Source organism: Antechinus flavipes, chromosome 1, assembly GCF_016432865.1.
Source record: "Antechinus flavipes isolate AdamAnt ecotype Samford, QLD, Australia chromosome 1, AdamAnt_v2, whole genome shotgun sequence".
Taxonomy (NCBI): domain Eukaryota; kingdom Metazoa; phylum Chordata; class Mammalia; order Dasyuromorphia; family Dasyuridae; genus Antechinus; species Antechinus flavipes.
This window is the reverse complement of record NC_067398.1, coordinates 229,129,095-229,148,545: the sequence shown is the minus strand read 5'-3', so window position 1 is coordinate 229,148,545 and position 19,451 is coordinate 229,129,095. Positions and strand designations below refer to the sequence as shown.

General features: G+C 38.9%; 1 protein-coding gene across 8 annotated transcripts in view; it reads right to left on the bottom strand.

Moving 5' to 3' along the window:
* MPRIP (myosin phosphatase Rho interacting protein) overlaps positions 1-19,451 on the bottom strand; it is a 218,085-nt gene that overhangs the window by 82,803 nt on the left and 115,831 nt on the right. For all 8 annotated transcript variants that reach the window (XM_051997463.1, XM_051997455.1, XM_051997448.1 and 5 more), the window contains exon 4: positions 6,564-6,715. In XM_051997463.1, the coding sequence (XP_051853423.1) occupies positions 6,564-6,715 (152 nt within the window). The remainder of the gene's footprint in view (positions 1-6,563; positions 6,716-19,451) is intronic.

Here is a 19,451-nt window from a genome sequence, read left to right as displayed (position 1 = left end):
TGAAATCAGAGAATTTAGATAATTTCTTAAGAATCTTTCCAACTCAAAATCTATGACTTCATGGGAGGTAGTTAGACTTGATGCTGAGATTTCCATCAGCTTTGACTTAAAAACCTCCACATTCCCTCAAACTCACCTCTCAAGAGTCTTAGGGACAAAATTCACTTTTCAGTTATAAGGGGCTATTCCAAGATGAAACTACAAATGCAGAAAATGTCAAAGGCAATGGAAGGATTTAAATCCCAGACTACTGTGGTCTCTTCTACCTAAGGAGTCTGAAGAGACAAGTGGCAGAAACACCATCCAGGTTGCCCAACCCTAGGTTCGGACCCAATGCTGTTATTTTCACATGGACACAAAAGAGAAAACATAAGGGCAAAAAAGGGTAAAGAGGCTGGGCACTGAGTGGAAAGGAAAAGGAACACAAAGCAGGTGCTCAAATATTTCAGAATGAGTTACTGAATACACGGATGAAGGACCAGCTTCAGTGAACTGACAGAAACACCTTCAGATTCACCATCTGACTTGATTTCCATGTTAGAACACATAACTATTGATCCCTATTTCAGACCATTTCACAGAAGGGTAGAATGAGGCAATCATGTGAAGCTCACATATAAACAGTAGTTTCTGGACCCTAAATTGAAAACACAGAGTTAGAGTTCCTTCTAAATGGGATAAGAGAAGCTACAGAATTTTAGGGCTAGAAAGGAGTGCCTCAACCACACTCTGCTCTTGTCAGAGATCCTCTGGAGTCCTGACCTTAGTCCTGACCATCACAGGACAATAGATCAGAGGGTGTCTACAGGAGACAGGCAGAATGATGAGGGCTGTGAGTCTGTGACATACAAGGACTCACTGAAGAAACCTGGCATGGTTAGCCAGGAGGAAAACTTCTAAGTAGGTCTGGAAGAGAAAAGAGGGATATAATAGTGGTACTTGGGTATTTGGAGGCTTTCAGGGGTAAGAGGGATTAAACTCATTCTGGCTCCACAAGGCAGAATCAGGAGCAAAGAGTAGGAACTGCAAAGAGGCCGCTTTCGGCTGAATGTCAGAAAGCAGCCCCGAAGACTCAAGCTGTCCAGATGTGGATCCAGATGTGCCTCTGGACGTGGGGGCTCCTTCCTCAGAGGTCTTCAAGCAGAGCAGAATGACTCATTTGGGGGTTCAAGCAGGGATTCCTTCTTGGACTGATTGGACTAGAATGGTTGTTGAGATTCCATCCAACCCTTAAATTCTATAATTCTGTGATCCTGGACATCATTTAGCCCCACTCCATCATTTGAGGACAAATTATTCCTACCTGATTAAAATAGTTTTAAAAAAAAAGATTCATAATACTTATTCTCTTTGATGTTATTCCTAAAACTCAGGGCCTTTTCAGCCAGAGGAATATAAAATTCAATTGTTTTCATTAAAGTAGGCCCAACAAAGAAACAAATTTCAAGAATAAACCATGTTCAGAATACAGACTATCCTACTGAGTCAAGGTTGGTAGGAACCCAAAGGCAAGGGAGCTCAACTCTCCACAAGCTCCCAGGAGGGAAGAGAAATAATAAAAACCAGCAAAGAAGCCTGGTAAAAGGGAGGGCAATGACTTCATGAATCAGAAGCCCAGGGCAGGCTTGTGAGCCTTAGACCCCACATCTAGCAGAGTTCCTGGACCCTGGATGCTACTATATCTGCTGAAGAGAGCTGTTGAGGTATTCCGGAGCCCATACAACTCCAACTATGACTCCAAAAAAAAAAAAAAAGGGGGGGGGGGGGGAGCAGGGCTGACAAAGGGGAAGAGGGAAGCCCCTCCAAAGACCCATCTCTAGAGCATCCTATTTGTTAATCAGGAAGAGCTGAGCTATCTGCCGAAGGAATGAGGCCAAATGCAGGTAGGATTTAAATATTAAAAATTTATCATTCATCTATTATCAGTCAATAAAGTCACTGAAGAAATCCTCAAAATGCAAATGTGCTTCATCTTGTCCACTTTTTCTTTCCACAGCCCCCAAGATTCCCCCCTACCCCTTTCCAAGAAATAACACTCAAATCCCTGACATATTACAGGGAAAAGAAAAGTGAACTCTGAAGACCAAATCTCACTGAAGATTGAGGTAACTGAATTTCTGAATCTATAAAGTGGGAATAATTATACCAACTTCTATCATCTTCTCTCACACAGATGTTATGAGATTCAAATATATTAATGCACATAAAAGCATCTTAACCATAAATGTATGTGCAATGATCAACTTTGATGGGCTTAGCTCCTCTCTATAATACAACGATCTAAGACAACTCTAAAAGACTCATTATGGAAAATGCCATCCACATCCAAGAAATAACTATGAAATCTGAATGCAGATTGAAGTATACGGAAGCATTTTTTTTTCTTTCTTATGGTTTTTCCCATTTGTTCTGATTCTTTTTTCACAACATGACTAATGTGGGAATATGTTTAATGTGATTGTACATGTGTAATCTATATCAAGTTGCCTGTCTTCTTGGGAAATGGAGGGGGGGAAAAACTGGAACTCAAAATCTAATAAGAAGAGAATGCTGAAAACTATATTTACATGTAATTAGGAAAAATAAAAAAAACTATTAAGTGGCAGAAAGAAAAAAAAAAAAAAAAAAAACATAAATGTCATTGCCAGAAGAGATCACTGTAGGCTCAAGATTTTGCCATGTAGATATGTCACTTCTTCTCTAGACCTAAATTTCAACATCTGTAAAATGAGGATGGGATCCCATTTGTGATTACAAAGTAATGGAACCACAAAGTTCACTGGATTTGGGTTTGTGAGGACCTGGGTTAATTTCTTGGGCCTAATAGTGATACTCCTCATCTCTCCTGGCTTCCTCCAAGCTAGGAAGCCTTTCTGATTCCTACACAATGAAAGTACCTCTTTCTGCTGGTTTTCTCCAATTTCTCCTACATGTAGCTCCTTGAGGACAGGTCCCCTCTTTTACCTTTCTTTGGGTCCCCAATGTTTCTTAGCACAGTGCCTGGCGCACAGTGGGAACTTATTAAATGCTCACTGACCGAGATGTGCGATTTAGATCAAATCATTTAACTTTTCCCACCTCCAATTTCCCCAAGTGTAAAATGAATATTTTACTATATTAATAACATCTTTTTACACTTCTAAAAAAGATGAACTACAGACTGTACCAAATGTGAGCTGGTCCTCACATCCCTAGTAAGGGACAGGGGTACTGTATGTATTATTCCCCATTTTACATATGATAATAGAGGCTCGGAAGTGGAGTGCCTTGGTTAAGATCATTAACAAATCAAAGGTAGAATCTGATGTTGAAATCTAGACTTTTTTATTCCCATTCTAGTGCTCTTTAACTACATCAACTTCTAATATTAATAATAGCTAACATTTACGAAGCTTTTAGCCCATGGGCTTGCTAGAGTGCTAAGCACTTTAAAAATATTATTATATTTTACCCTTTCCACAACATTGGGAGGAATGGAGTGACTTGGCTATAATTACCTAACAAGTCAAGGGTAGAATCTGAGGCTGAAACCTAGGGTTTTTTCATTCCCAGTGCTCTCCAATTATATTGTATCATCTTTCTAAAATTAATAATAGCTAACATTTATATGTTAGCTCATAGACCAGGTGTAATGCTAAGCATTTTATGACTGTTATTTTATTTTATCCTTTCAACAACCCTAGGAGGTAAATGGTATTATTGTCCCTATTTTGCACATGAGAAAACTGAGGTAAACAGAGGGTAAATGAGTCACAGGTCACAAAGCATTTTCGATTTTAAATCTTCCAGACAGTCTGCAATCTAGCTGCAAAAAGAAATGATATCAGAAGACACTTCCTACTCTTAAAAGAAAAAAGGTGGTCAATGGATGTAAAAGGATACATACCCTCTATTAGTTGAGATTACTATATTGGTTCATTTTGCTTAACTTTTTTGTTTTGATTTTATGAAGGAGGATACTATGAGGGGAATTATTGGGAAGTGACTTATAAAAATAAAATGCATTAATAAGGAATGTACTAAAATAAAATGAGGGTGTTTAATTAGATGATTTCTAAGTCCCTTTCAGATCTGACTTTAAAATAAGTTAAAAACTTTCAATTAGCTTTTTAGCTTTCATACTAGACTTTGAGAGGTCAGAGTTTGGGCAAGAACATGGGCCCAGAGAGCAGCACTTCTCACCTCAGAGGACTGAAGAGAACTGAATTTAAAATAAAACAAAGTAGTACATCCCACTATTTCTACCTCAGTCAACTCTGACAGGTTTTTATTCCAAAATTTCAAGGCTATGAGTTAGGTGGATTGTATTATGCATAAAATCACTAAAGAAACTAGGCCTTAGATCATACAGTCAAGATCAGAAGTAACCCAATATGTGATGATGGGGTAAGAAGATGTCCTCTGACCTTCATTCTCATCATTTCTCCACCAAAGTCTCTTATTTTCTCAGTAAAACTAGAGCTTTCTCTCACTAACTTCCACAATCACCTCGCCCTTGAAGTTTCCCCAGACTAACTACCAATTAGCTTATTTACTCTCAGAGCCTACAGAACTTATTATGAACAGACAGTTCTGTATAGCTGCTCCATATACATATATATACATATATCCTTGCAGAAGCACCTGGCTCATCACAGGCACTCAGTAAATGCATAATGAATTCATCTGAGTTGGAAATCTTTCCATACTCCCCTCTAGGCCAATGGAGGCTCAAGAAGCTAACTCTAAGATCATCAGAGCTCTGGAAACACCTGTAGAGAAAAATTTGGTTCCCAATTTGCACTCTTTGGGCATTGTCAAGGGTAGCTCCCCAAAAGGATGCTATATGTGTAAAACACTCCCCATCCTCCTCAAGAAACCAAGACTTACACTTGCCTCCTTATTTTGGTGACATCCTCCTGCTTGGGATAAAACCCCCAAATGTTAGACCTGAAAGGTCTAACCTTGATGTTGTGCAAAAAAAAAAACAAACAAAAAACAAACAAAACAAAAAAAACACACACAATGGAGGTCCAGAGAGTTTAAATAACTTCTTCAACATCTTTCAACAAATATGTGAGAGAGCAGAGCTTAGGTACCACATTAAAAACCACCATACCTTGTAGATACCCTGTCTTCTCTGATCAGGTCAAATCAACTTCAAAACCAAGGTTTAGTTTTAACTCCTTTCTAAGGGTCCGAACTACCCCAATGTAGAGTAATCTCTCCCCTTATTGTTTCCTAAATCGCTGATCTATCCCATGAAAGGAGGGATGACTTCTACTTCTTTATGTCTCTATATCTAGCACGGTAGTTTACACAAAGTAAGAGTCCAATAACTGCTTGATGTTGAATAGAAGGCAGGTTAATTTCGTTAAACTGTGTTTTTTTCCTCATCTGTAATATGGAGATAATTATCTCTCTCACCATCCTTCCCAAAAGGGAATCCTTATGAGTTAAAAATCAAGAAAGATGTAAAGTCCTTTGTAACCTTAAACCTTAAAAAACCTTAAAAATAACCTTAAAAAACTCTGTTGTACATACTACAGTTATGAATGGTTGCTATAGTTATTTTTAATGGGATTTTCTTGTCTCTTACTGCTAGGCTTTGTTGGTAACATATAGAAATGATGATGATTTATGTGGATTTATTTTATATCCTGCAATTTTGCTAAAGTTATTCATTGCTTCTGGTAATTTTTTAGTTGATTTTCCAGGATTCTTTAAATGTCCCATCATTTCATCTGCAAAAAGCAATAGTTTTGTTTCTTCATTACCTAATCTAACTCTTTCAATTTCTTTTTCTTCTCTTGTTGCTAAAGCTAATATTTCTACTACAATATTGAATAATAGTGCTGATAATGGGCAATCTTGTTCCACACTGATCTAATTGGGAATGCTTCTAAATTATCCCCATTACATATAATGTTTGCTGATGGTTTTAGATAGATGTTACTTATCATAAATACATTCATTGTATATTGGAGGAAGCACGATTTAGTGGAGAGATATGAGAGGAAAAAAAGGGAGAGAAACAGGCAAGTGGGGAGGATAATTTGGCATAATAAATACAGGGTCAAAAAAATCATGTCTCAAGCCCTGCCCCTTGGCACATACCAACTGGGCAGCCACCATTTAACCTCCCAGCCCCTAAGGCAACCTGAAGTTGCCGAGTCAGGGTCAATATACTTGGAATAGGGAGTTTCCACTGTGGAAGTTCCCACAAGGTCTGGACAAATCATCACCTTTACCATAATCATCAATATTAAATTTCCTAGGCATTTAACAGCCTTAAGGGACCCCAGAAATACTTTGTATTCCCCCCACTCACATAAGCTTCTTCATAGTCAACAGGTGAGAAGAACTTGGGGTCCTATTTATACAAGGTGGACTTTCAACTCAGGACTTAGGTAGGTGAGCCACACTGGTAATCTTTAATAGTTAATGCCCAACTGTACCTGATCCTCCATGCTTGACAGAGTCAGAACGTTTGTACCCATGCAGGGGACCCAGCCAGGTTCCCTCGGGCAGCTAGGCAAAGCTGCATTGCCAGGAGCCCTGTCCCCACCTCGGGCAAAGCTTACCCACTGATGATCTCTTTGTTCTCTGCCCGGATGAAGTGCTCCTTTTCAGGTGTCAGAATACACAAGGAGAACTTCTGGCCAGTTCGGCTCTCTCCATCTACCACGTCTGTGCACTGGTTCATGTTGATGGTGCCCTGAGGAAGGGTTGTAGGCTACAAGGGACAGAAAAGCAGAAAGGATTATTCATAGGAAGAAGTCGAGGCTACATAAGGCAACAAATATAAGAACTATAGTCACAATCTTACTTTTCTTTTAAAATTAAATTTTATGTCATCTGCATTCAGAGAGAGAACTTATGGAAAATGAATGTAGTTCGAGGCATGCTATTTTCATCTTTTTTTGGTTTGCTTTTTCTTTCTTGTGGTTTTTCCCTTTTGTTCTGAGTTTTCTTCACAGCATGACTAATATGGAAATATTTAAAATGAGTGTATATAACCTATATCAAATTGCTTCTTGTCTTGGGAAGGGGGGGAGATAAGGGAAGAAAGGAGGAAATAATTTGGAACTCACAATCTTACAAAAATGAATGTTGAAAACTATCTTTACATGTAATTAGAAAAACAAATATTATTGAATAAAGAAAATTTTACTGTTAACTTTAATTTTTATACCATTTTAAAATATCATTTTCCAAGCTTCAATGTAACCTTCTCCTCTCTTCTCTTTTCAAAGAGTATTTTTGGGGAAAGGGGGTGGAGGGGCAAGGCAATTTGTGGCTAAGTAACTTGTCCAGGGTTACACAGCTAGTAAGCATCTAAGTATCTGAGGTCACATTTGAAATCCTGACTATCTAGCTGCCCAGAGAGTAATTCTTTATTGAAATAGAACTAAAAGTTCAGAAAAAATGACCAACACATTGAAAATGTCTTGACATTCTATGCATGGTCACCCCTCTCCACAAAGAAAGATGGGGGTACCCTTTCAAAACTCTTCTTTGGAGTCCATCTTAATCTTTACAATTTCACAGTGTTCTATTTGTTGTTGTTTTTTAATTTATATTGTTGTTGCCATTGTGTGGTGGTGTTTTTCTGGTTCCAACTACTTTAACTTTGCATCAGTTCATCTAAGTTTCTTCATAGTTCCCTGTATTTATCATATTCATTATTTTTAGTACAACAATAATCCATTACATTCATGTTCTATAAATTGTTTACTCACTCCACAATTGATGGGCATTAGCTCTGCCTGCAGTTCCTTTTTACTACAAAAAGCATTGCTATAAATTTTTTGATATAAATAGAGCCTCTATTTTTTTTAAATTGCTGACATCAAATTACTTCCAACTACCTAATTTACTAAACCTATGTTAATCACGTCTTACTCCAGAACTGTAAGAGTTTAGCAGCCTCATAGTCTATATTTAAGAGAGAAAAGCACTGAATTTAGGCAGCTTAGCTATCAAGTCCCTTGTGGCTCTCCTTATCCCATTTCTGCTATTCTCAGGTGGCAAGAAATAGAAATCACCTTGCTTCACCTGAAAAAGAATCAGAACCTGGCTCTTTCCCCTTCAGTTTCCTAGCTGGAAGATAATGCCCCAGGGAGACAGGAAGGGTAGAGACCAATTAGGCAGAACACTGGAAAATTAGGATTGGGCAGGCAAGGCTCCCAGACTCAGAAGAGCCAACTAGTTCAAGAAAGTAAGAAAACAATGCTCTGGAGATGGTTTTTAAATAGCAGAATTATTTTTAGAGCCAGAGTAAGGGCCAGGGAGACAGAAAAAGGAGAGACCATAGCCTTGACCACAGGTCGCAGAACCAAAATGGACCTAAGCTTCTATTAAGATACATTTAGGGACAGCACAGGAAATTGTCTCCCAGGGGCTCCAAGATAACTTCCACAGAGCTTCCAATGACCTGTTATGATAACTTTTAGATACTGCCCTCCACCCCCACCTCACCAAAAAATTCTTCCAAACAGTGAAGGTTATAAAACACCAAAAGGGGAGATTCTTGGAGGAGATGAAATTTCGTTCTCTGGAATATTTTTTATTATTCTTGGTTTCAGTGACAAAACAATCACGAACAACTTTTAAGAACTTGACTTTAATTCTCAAATATACTGGTTTAGTATCTTCAACTCATTAAATAACTTTAGAATGGCTGAATATAGGAAATCTTCCTATAAATTGAAGGATAAACCTTGTAGGGATAATCCCAACTCCTAGAATTCTGTGGTTTCTGGACCTTCCTTTTCTCTTTCCTGGATATGAATCCCTTTCTACCTTTCCAGCTTTTTGCACCTTTCTTCCCCACTACATACTCTTTAATCAAGTTACTCTGTTCTCCTTGAAGTTTTTCCTAGGAGACATTCCATCAACCAATTCCATGAATTGTTACTGGCTGACCTTGTTCCTGGAATGGTCTTCTGGCTTCCTTAGTATCTCAGCTAAAAATCTCATCTTCTATAAGAAGCTTTCCCTGAACTCTGTAACACCAATGCTTTCTCTTTGTGATCAGCTCCATTTTATCTTGTGTATGTTGTCTAATTGTTTACAATATTGTCTCCCCTTGGGATTATGATTCTTGAGAGTGGGCAGGTTTTTACCCTTTTGGGGGGATATCTCCAGAGCTTTTCCAGTACCAGGCACATAGTGGGCACTTAAGAAAAACTTATTTTTTATTATAATCTGATATATCCCAGCTCTTTAACTATGGGCAGATCTTTTAGATTTTCCAAACCTCAGTCTTTTTCATCTACAAAATAGAAATGATATTTGCACCGCCATGGAATAGGGAAGCAGTTCAGTGCAGTGGAGATATGACATTCTGGAGTCAGTGAATCCAGGTTCAAATCTGACCCACTGAGAACTTGGGCAAGTTAAAAACTCCATCTTCAAAATGATGTGTTGGTTAAGCTGTGACCAAATCCAACCATTCTGAAAAGCATTGAAACTCTGCCCCCAAAGTCACCAAATTGTGCATATCCAATGATATATCAATGCAATATGGATTATATCCCCCCCCCAAATAAAAAGGTCGGGAAAATGGGGGGAGGAGAGGAAGAATCCATATACAGCAAGGTGCTTTGGCTGATCTTTTTATGGGACCAAAAAACTGGAAACTTGGGGCTAGGGATGTGGAAGGGGAATTAGAGCACATTAATTGGAGGATGCATTCATTAAGTCATATAATTTAACAGAATACTGTGGTGTTGTAAAAATTATTTTCAGAGAAACCTTAGAAGATTTTCATGAACTGATGCACAGTAAAGTGAGCAAAACCAAGACAATTTATATAACAACAGTATTATAAAATGAACAGCTTTAAACAACTTAATAACTCTGATCAATGCAGAGACCAAGCACAATTCCAAAAGACCTAGGATGAAGCCTGCTTCCTACTTCCAGTCAGTGAAATAATGGACCCAAGAAGACATTTTTTGGACATGGTCAACAAGGGAATTGATTTTGCTCGACTACACATAGTTGCTGCAAAGATTTTGTTTCTTTTCTTCCCTGGGAAGGGAGAAAAAGAAGGAAAAATATAGGTTAGAGTCAAAGCCAGCAAGGGAAGGGTCTGGACCATCTTCCAGGTGTTTTTATCTAAATCACACAACTCGCTTTGTTTTCAATGGGGTTGGCTGGGAGGGTCAGAGTGGTTCTCAGGTTTGTTTGATGTACTCAAGGCAAACAAGCATCACTACTATATGGGGGACCTCAAAGAGAGAAAAAAGACTTCCTTTCTTTATCTGGATGGGTGGCCCAGAGACCAAGAGTCAGCCTGGCTGGTTGCTTCTCCCTCCTTCAGTTGACATTAATGAAACAGTGAGTTTCCTGGTATTGACACTAACTTACTTATCTGGAGGCCTCCTTTTTAGTAACAGTCATTGCTGTCTAAGCCAATAATTGGACAGGTTTTTTTTTAAAAATGAGGTCAGAATAAGAGATCTCTGGTGTGGATGGTTTAGGGATTAGTGGTAGAAACCATCCCTGCCCAAGAACGCACTGATGAAAGGTTCTTTACTTGTGGGAGAACACGTCTCTCTTTCTTTTTTATAGAATAAAACAAGTGCCCTCTGAATGGACAACAAATATATACCTGGGGAATTACAGTCATCAAGCAGTCTGCTTTACATCAGTAATGACTGCTCAGTCACTTACAAAAGGCTAATTTTTTTTTTCCAAATTCAAATTTCTTCCAGGATCAATAATGACCAAACTAAACCTGAGTAAGTGATCAATCTTCTTCAATGACTTCCTTGAGGTCCAAATTTAGGTAAGCACTAGCCTATTAAACTTAAGAATATTTAAGCAATAATCTTCCTTTAGTAAGAATATCAAGTGACTTTGGTGAAGGCCTTTCCGGGCAGTGCCGAGTTTTGGGCTGATTCACTTTGGTCCAAGACAACATAATTGTCTAGCTACTCCCTCTTCTGATCTACTCATGCCTTCCAACTTCCATTTCCATTCCCAGAAGTCCTGAATACAAAGGAAATTCTCGTAGGTTTCCTGACACTGCAATCTTCCATGTCAAACAAATTTCTAGTAAAAAGAACAGCAAAAAAGAAATAAGAGGCTATAACCCCCATTTAATTTCAAAGAATGCCCAGCTATCGAGGTCAAGTTGCTCATTTTAAATCCATCATGGCAGAAAATTTGCAATTTCTTTTTTTAAATTTATTTGATTTTTAATACTCATTGCTTTAAGAATCATGTTGGGAGAGAAAAATCAGAACAAAAGGGAAAAACCATGAAAGAGAGGGAAGAAAAAAAAAGCCAGAAAAAAGAAGTGAACATAATATGTGTTGATTTATATTCAGTCTCCTTAGTTCTTTTTCTGGACATAGATAGCATTTTCTGCACAAAGTCTATTGGGATTGCTTTGGATCACCGAACCACCAAGAAAAACCAAGTCTTTCATAGTTGATAATTGCACATTCTTGATGTTATTGTGTACAATGTATTCCTGGTTCTGTTTGTTTTACTCAGCAACAATTTTTGTAAATCTTTCTTACTGATGTTAAAAAAAAAAAAGTTTAATTGTCTATTTCTCAATAATGTCTCAGTAAATCTGTTAATTTCTCTTTTTGTTAGTTCATTTGTTTGTTTGTTTTGGAAGGGAAGCAATGTGGGTTAAGTGACTTGCCCAGGATCACACATCTAGTAAGTGTCTGAGACCTAATTTACACTCAGATCCTCCTGACTCCAGGGACAGTGATCTGCCCACTCCATCTCGCTGCCCTGTCTCAATCTCTAAAAAGCAAGCTGAAGTGAAGTTCTTGTGCTAATAGTGAATTTAAACAATGTAATAAGAACAAGAATAAGTTAATGTTAATACAACTCTGTACAGTTTTCAAAGAGAGAGAGAGAGAGAGAGAGAGGAGCGGGAGAGAAGGAGGGAGGGGTGGGGAGGAGAGAGAAAGAGAGAGATTGAGATTATTTAATCCCTTACAACCACCACCACAAACCTTTAGGGTAAGTGTTTATCTACATTTTGCAGAAGAGGACACTAAAGTAAAGCAAATTTAAGTGAGACTTGTTAAGGTCTCACAGCTTATATAAGAGGGTCTGAGAATCCAGGTCAAGTCTTCCTGATCCCAGGAGCCTTTTCCTGCAACCCCAACCTAATACCAAGCCTGAGAAAGGAACAGTATCATGAGGATTGTATACCACATCTGAATATTAGGAAAACTGAGCTCTTTTTAGGCTAAGAGTAATTCAAATATTACAATAATAACATCTTATGCTATGAAATTGAATATGGAAAACTAAAAAAATTAAAATTAAATAAAAAGTCTTAGACAAAAATCACTCTAGGTGCTAAAAGAGAGATAAAGATTAACTAAAGCAGTCTCTAGCCTGCAGAATCTTTCCAAGGGGAAACATAGGTCAAAATAATATAAAGGAAGAAGAGGAGAAAAGAAATTTCTATGATCAAAAGAGAGAGAAATAATTTCTGATAAGTAAAAGCCGCTATCAGAAACAGGATTATGGATCAGGATCCAAGCTTCCCAGGGAGCCCCAAATACTAACACTAATAATAATACTAGTACTAGTACCATCACCACCACCACCACCACCACCACCACCACCACCACCACCACCATTAACAGTAACTATGACATTTAAAGAATATTTTGTTTTATTAAGAGCTTTACATAAGTTCTCATTTTATTCTCACAGCAAGTCTGTGATATAGGCAGGACAGATATTCTTCCTATTTTTTTTATATGATCAAACTGAGACTCAATAAGGCATAAGATCAAGAAACTGGACCCTAAGTCTTCTGACCTGAAAACCCCTATTTCTCTATCATGCTGTAGCATTTTTTCTATTCCTAATGGAAAAACATTAAAATTATATGACTATCATAGATTTAGTGGTGGAAGTATACCTAGAGAGCACTTTCAATTTTAAAGGAAGCCTTAAAGCCTGAGAGAGAAAGGAACAGAAAAGGGGGGGAGGGGGGAGGAGAAGGTAAAAATGAAGAAATGGGATAAAGGGCTTGCATTAGACCCTTAGAGCTTAAATCTAGAGCTAACTCTGCTTTGGAATATCTGGTAGGGAATATAGCCTGCAGGGAAAGTTCTTCCTGTGGCCATCATTTCTGATTTTCCACTGTGGAGCACCAAGACAAGGAAAGAAATCGGAAACCCCCTTTATACATCCAGGTTGAAACAATGCCCCAGTTCAAGGCCAGGGGAAGAGGACAGGAAGTCCCAATAATCTGGAAAATCCATGACATACCCTGGCCTCCTGCCTGCCCCTCCCTGGAGCACCCCACTATTTGGGCCTTCAGAAAGTACCCCTCCCTGCTTCACAGGCCAAAGGAGGAAGGCCCCGGCCAGGGTGGAGGAGGTCCCCTGTTACGTCTCCTTGGCTCCTTCCTTCCTTTCAACAAAGTCTGCTGTCCAGGTAGGAACAATCTGCACAGGCAGATCCAAACAGAAAACCAAAAACCACTAGGATTTTCCCTAAACCTTTTCCAACCTACCCAAAAAACTAATGAAATCAGAATCAGGCAGTCTTTTCCTTCCAAAGTGTTCAAAGCAGAAAAATAAGGGGGAAAGCCGGGCTTACTTGCAAGAATGGATGCAGTGGGAAAAGCAACAAAATGTAAAGAAATATGGGTTCTATTGCTAGCCCTGCAACTGTGGGTCTCAAACTGAGACTATCTGGAAGATAAAAGGGAGAGTCTGACATAACTGAAAAGGACTGAAGGAACCATATGTTAACCAATTCAACAGGGTCTTCGGAGACAGACCAGGTAGAGAGAAAGAAGGAAATCTGAAGAGACTGAAAGATATTTTTGTCCCACCCATTCTATTCATAGAATCCCAGAAAGAGAGCCAGGATTAAATTGTTATTGTTATTGTTAGCTTTCCAAGTAGCCCCACCTCCATCACCCGGCTTCCTCCAAGCATAAGCTTTGTGTATTTACAGACCCCAACTTTCTCAGTCCTTAGCTCTCCCTAAATAATACTATTTTTTAGCGACAACTTGGAAATGGGGGCAGGAAGAAGAGGGAAGAGGCTAGGAAATCCATGCTTGTTATACATGAATTCTGGAATTAGGGAACCTAGGCAGGCAGGCATGCAAACATACAGGTGACCTGAACATAATGAGAATTCTTTCATGGAAATGGAGAGTGAGTGAAAGAGAAGACAATTTGATTCAATGAATATTAAGTTCCTATTATTTACCAGGCTTTGTGGTAGGTGCTAGGGCTACAAAGAAAAATTGGAGAAAATAGAAGCACTAAGTATATTGTCTTTTAAAAGTTCAATCTTAAAAGAGAGAAAGAATATAGTGTGGGCTATTAGAAATGGTACCATTGAGTTGGTTGTTTTTTAAATGATGGTGTATTGGTATTATATATATATAATGGATATTATGGATAACTTTTTTTTTAATTATAGCTTTATATTTATAAGATATATGCATGGGTAATTTTTCAGCATTGATCCTTGCAAAACCTTCTGTTCCAACTTTTCCCCTTCTTCCCCCCACCCCTCCTCTAGATAGCAGGTAGTCTAATACATGTTAAATATATTAAAGTATATGTTAAATCCAATACATGTGTACATATTTATACAGTTATCTTGCTGCACAAGAAAAATCAGATCTAGAAAGAAAAAAAGTCCGAGAAGAAAAACAAAAACGCAAGCAAACAATAACAGAAAAAGTAGAAATGTTATGTTGTGTTCCACACTCAGTTCCCAAAGTCCTGCTCTGATGGCTCTCTTCATTATTGGACAACTGGAACTGGTTTGAATCATCTCATTGTTGAAGAGAGCCACGTCCATCAGAAATGATCATCATATAGTATTGTTGTTGAAGTATATAATGATCTCCTGGTCCTGCTCCTTTCACTCAGCATCAGTTCGTGTAAGTCTCTCCAGGCCTCTCTGAAATCAGTGGATGGCTGTTGAGGCAATCTGAAGCTGATGGCATCAGTAGTGTATGTGAAGCAAAAAGAAAAAAGAAAAAAAGAAAAGAAAAAAAGCAGGAGCTGAAATGAAGGAGAAGATAGTGTGGGGAATATGTCTGAGTGATGCGAGATGAAAAGAGGGAGCTTCAGTAAATGACCTAATTTTTTTTCAGTGAAATATGAGATCCTCAACTGTAAAGGCTAGTGTTGGGAAGCGTGGGGGGATCCCACGGGACCCGAAGAGAGAGGAAGTTTAGAACAGCCATGAAGAGAGTGGGGGAATGAATTGATTAGGGAGGGAGAGAAGGGTTGTTTTGCATTAGTGAGAGTCTTGTTAAGATTAAACAGCATAAATAGGTAATGGACCTAATGAACATGTGGGATGAAATTTTATCTTATTGTGGTCCTGCATCTTCCCAGCCACTCCACAAGTTAGTATCAGTAAGTAGGTATAAGGAGCCAGTAAAAGGTAATAGGAAATAAGAAATAGAAATTAAGAGTGTAAAGGGGAACACAGCAACCACTTGTCCAAAATTAATTCAGGTCACATCGAGAGACTGTACTAAATTAGAAGAAGCCAGATAGGCCTTAATAAAGGCCCCTCAGTCTGTCAGCAGCAGCCAGCCCGTGACACGGATGAGAAAATCAGAGAAACATTACGCTCATTAAGGAACCCTATGCTAGCCCTGATAAGTAGACCATTATGGTAATGAGAACCATTTAAGAATGGGAACCCCCAAACCCTGCCCCTCCCTATCACAATCCATGCCCCTCAATGCTCCTAACTCCAATATTGGCCTCCCTCCTACACCCCATTTCTTGTATCAATCCTGTGCTCTCCTTGCCTTATGAAAGTAGTTCTGATGATTCCCCTGCTCACTGCTAGTGTGATCTTTCCCAGAGAATTTCCAAAGAACCTGGCTTGTTTGCTCTGACCCAACTAAGAACCCCCTTTTAGTCCCTTTTTTAAGTATAAAGTGGAACACTCGGGCTGGAATTTGATTTTTTTTTTTTTCATAGTTTCACCCACCCCCACTGGGCAAGCTGGGAGGCCACGACTGGGCCATTATAGAATGGCACGGTTTTGTGCAGCACCTGAACAGGAGAAATCCCAGGCTGGCATTTGACAAGGCAGGGTTCGCTATGGGCACACAACACGAGGAAGGTGAATATAACCAGGCTAGGGCCTGGGGAAAAACTGAGAGACAGGAAGAATGAAGAACAGGAATATCCTAAAGCACAGGGAAAACTGGAATGCAAAAGATTATAGTAAGATAAAGGAAATGCAGAGTTCATGGAAATGGAACACTTGTGGTATGACCACTCTGAGTGTGGCTAAGGTGAAACAGAGGAAGAGGTCTGGAGAAATGAGTGAATTAAGAATTTAAATTAAAAAACTTAAAAAGTTAAGTTAGAGTATTTGAGAGATTATTAACACACAGGTTGAAGGCAGGAGCTGAGTGGAGAGAAACATTTCAGATACAGGGAGTCAAGGAAAGTTATGTTTAAAAGTGAGGAGAGTACATGAAAGGAAGGACTATGAACTACATTTCTCTCTGAAAAGGCAGAAAAGTGCTTGTCTTAGAGGTAAAAAGACCTGGTTTAAAATATTTCACTTCTTAGAGCCTCACTTTTCTTCACTGGCAATATGGAGCTTCTTTGTGGAGTTCTGATGAGAATCAATCTAACACTCAATAAGTATTTACTAAATATCTACTACTGTATCCAAAACTACACCAGGTACTATGGATAAAAATACAAATATTTGCCCTCAAGTAGCTTATTGTCTTCCAGAGAAGACATTGCATACCCAAATCAGTCTACACAAAATAAATTCAAGGGACAAGTTTTTGGAGGAAGAGCATGGCAATGGAGAATCAGGTGCAAATTTTACAGCATTTTATTGTGAGTTATTATAATTTGATGTGGTGGTGGGTGTTCAATCGTGTCTGACTCTTTGTGACCCCATTTGAGGTTTTCTTGGCAAAGATATAGTAGAGATTTGCCATTTCCTTCTCCAGGAGGAAATTGAAGAAAACAGAATTAATTGATCTGTCTAGGGCCCCACAGTTAATAAGTATGAGGACAAAGGTTTTCCTGACTCCAGGCTTTGAGCTCTATGCATTGCATCACCTAGGTGCCTTATCAATCATTATTATTAAGTCCAAATACGGAAGGATTTAAAGGCTGAATTTTATCCTATCCAATTTTTCCTTTCACAGAATAGCAATAGAGCCCCTTTTGCAAGTAGGCAAGGAGTTCATCTCACATGTCTGAATATGCCATCCTAGGGAATCCCAGAGATTCCAGGAAACTCTCTATTCTGCAGAGGCTGATCCCCAATTCCAGGTCCTTCACTAGGAGAACCATCCAAGCCGGGGTGCCTGATGCAAGATCTGATTCACCTCCTGCACAGGGAATGCAAGGACATGCAAGGAAGGAAGGCTTACCTAAAGGCACTCTCCAACCTGTCCCTAAATGCCCTAGAGCACAACCCTTTGGCTGCATCCAGGACAGGTTTCCCAAATCCATCCAAGAAGACTCTGTTTTATGTTTCCAACCTTTTCTTAGGCTGATAAAGCAAAGAGTGGAGACCAAGGAAGGCAAAGTAAGACCATACAGCTACACTCCCTTATCTTGATCAGTAGCCCAGGGAGGCAGAAAGACAGGATCTTACCACAGGCTGCCTCAAATGAGGCAAAAAAGGGAGCTTTACCTTCAGGTCAGATTACCTTGCTTTATCACATTCTAGGGTTAATAATCAACAAGCATTCAGAGAGGCAGCTAGGTAGCAGTGATAAAACATTGGATTTAGAGTCAAGGAGACATAAATTAGAATCTTGCCTCAGAGTGGCTCTATAGTCTAAGTAAGTCCCTTACTCTCTGTGCCTCAGTTTCCTCATCTGTAAAATGGGGATAAAAAAAGAACCTACCTCACAGGGTTGTTGTAAAGATCAAATGAAAGAAACTATTTAAAACACTGAGCAAACAGTCATTCAGTTGTTTTAGTTGTGCCCAATTCTTTTTGAATCCTTAGAAAAAATATTAGAGTACTTTGCAGTTTCTTTCTCCAGATAAGTTTACTGATAAGAAAACTAAGGCAAACAGGGTAAAGTGACTTGAGCAGAATCACACAACTTGTAAGTGACTGAGGGTAGATTTGAGCTCACCAAGATGCATCTTCCTAACTCCAAATCCAGCATTCTATCCACTTTGCCATAAATGCTAGCTTTTCTAGCACTGTGTTTGTAACAAGGTTTGCAGATACAATAAATCCAATTCCTACTCACAGGAAGCTTATGTTCTGATGGCAGATACATTGGCACATGAGACTGAGGCTCAGGGGTTTGCTGCAGGAATGCTGATGGAAAAAGAATAAAACTTCAAACTTTTTCACGGAAGCCTAATGGAGCTAGTCATCCGACAAGTGCCAGCTGTCCCCTTGGGAAGCAACCTTTCAGACCAAGACTTCTAACAGGAAGAACTTGAAAAGAATGGAGTAAGAGTGGGAGTGGGTGGACATCACACAGCTGTGTGACTTTGAGAAGGGCATTCAATCCTTCATGTTTCAGTATTCAAAGATCTGTCACTCTCCAGACAACACCAGAAAAAAGCCAAATATGGCACCCTCCAAAAGCTAGAGAAAGTGGTAGAAGTTTGTTGTTATTCAGCATTCTTCAGTTATGTCCAAGTCTTAGTTTTTGTTTTTGTTTTTAAACAGACAGGACCTCTATTTTTACTTATTTATTTCACCTTTATTTTTACCTGGTGAAATGTGCAAAATACAAAGTATTTATAGTTAATCACTGTGCCTGTCTTTATACACAGCAAGAACCTAATAAATGCTTGTTGGAGTGACTGTGCCCATAAAAGTTACGAAAACTCTTCATCCCTCTCCAAAGGTCTTGTCTATCTAGCCTTAGTTTGAAGTCTTTCAACCCTTGGGATCAGCAGAAATCATCCATCTCCATCTGCTGGGGTCCACCTTCCATGTTATTACTCTGCCATCTCTAGTTTTCTTGTTCTATATCTTACCACATATCCAATTCTTTGTGACCACATTCGGGGTTTTCTCAGTAAAGATACTGAAAGGGTTTGTCATTTCCTTCTCAAGCTTATTTTAAAGATGAGGAAACTGAGGCAAAAAGGGTAAAATGACTTGTGAAGAGTCACATAGCTAGTAAGTGTCTGGGCCAAGATTTGAATTCTAGTCTTCTTTACTCCAGATCTAGAGGTCTAAGACTGTACCATCTAGCAATCTCTAATATCACCTCTTTATCTACAGAAGAGCAAATACCAGATCTTATCTGAATTTTGAATCACCCTCAGCTAGCATCCAGCAAGTATGGGGTTCTATATAAAGCAGGTAGTCAATAAATTATTCTTTAATTAATTTTATCCTTCTCATCAGCTAGAGCAGGCAGTCAAGTACAAAGTACTCTGGGGTGGAGAAGGCTTCTTAAACTTTTTCCACACTTTTTTCCACTTTTTCCCTTTTTACCCAAGAAATTTTTATGTG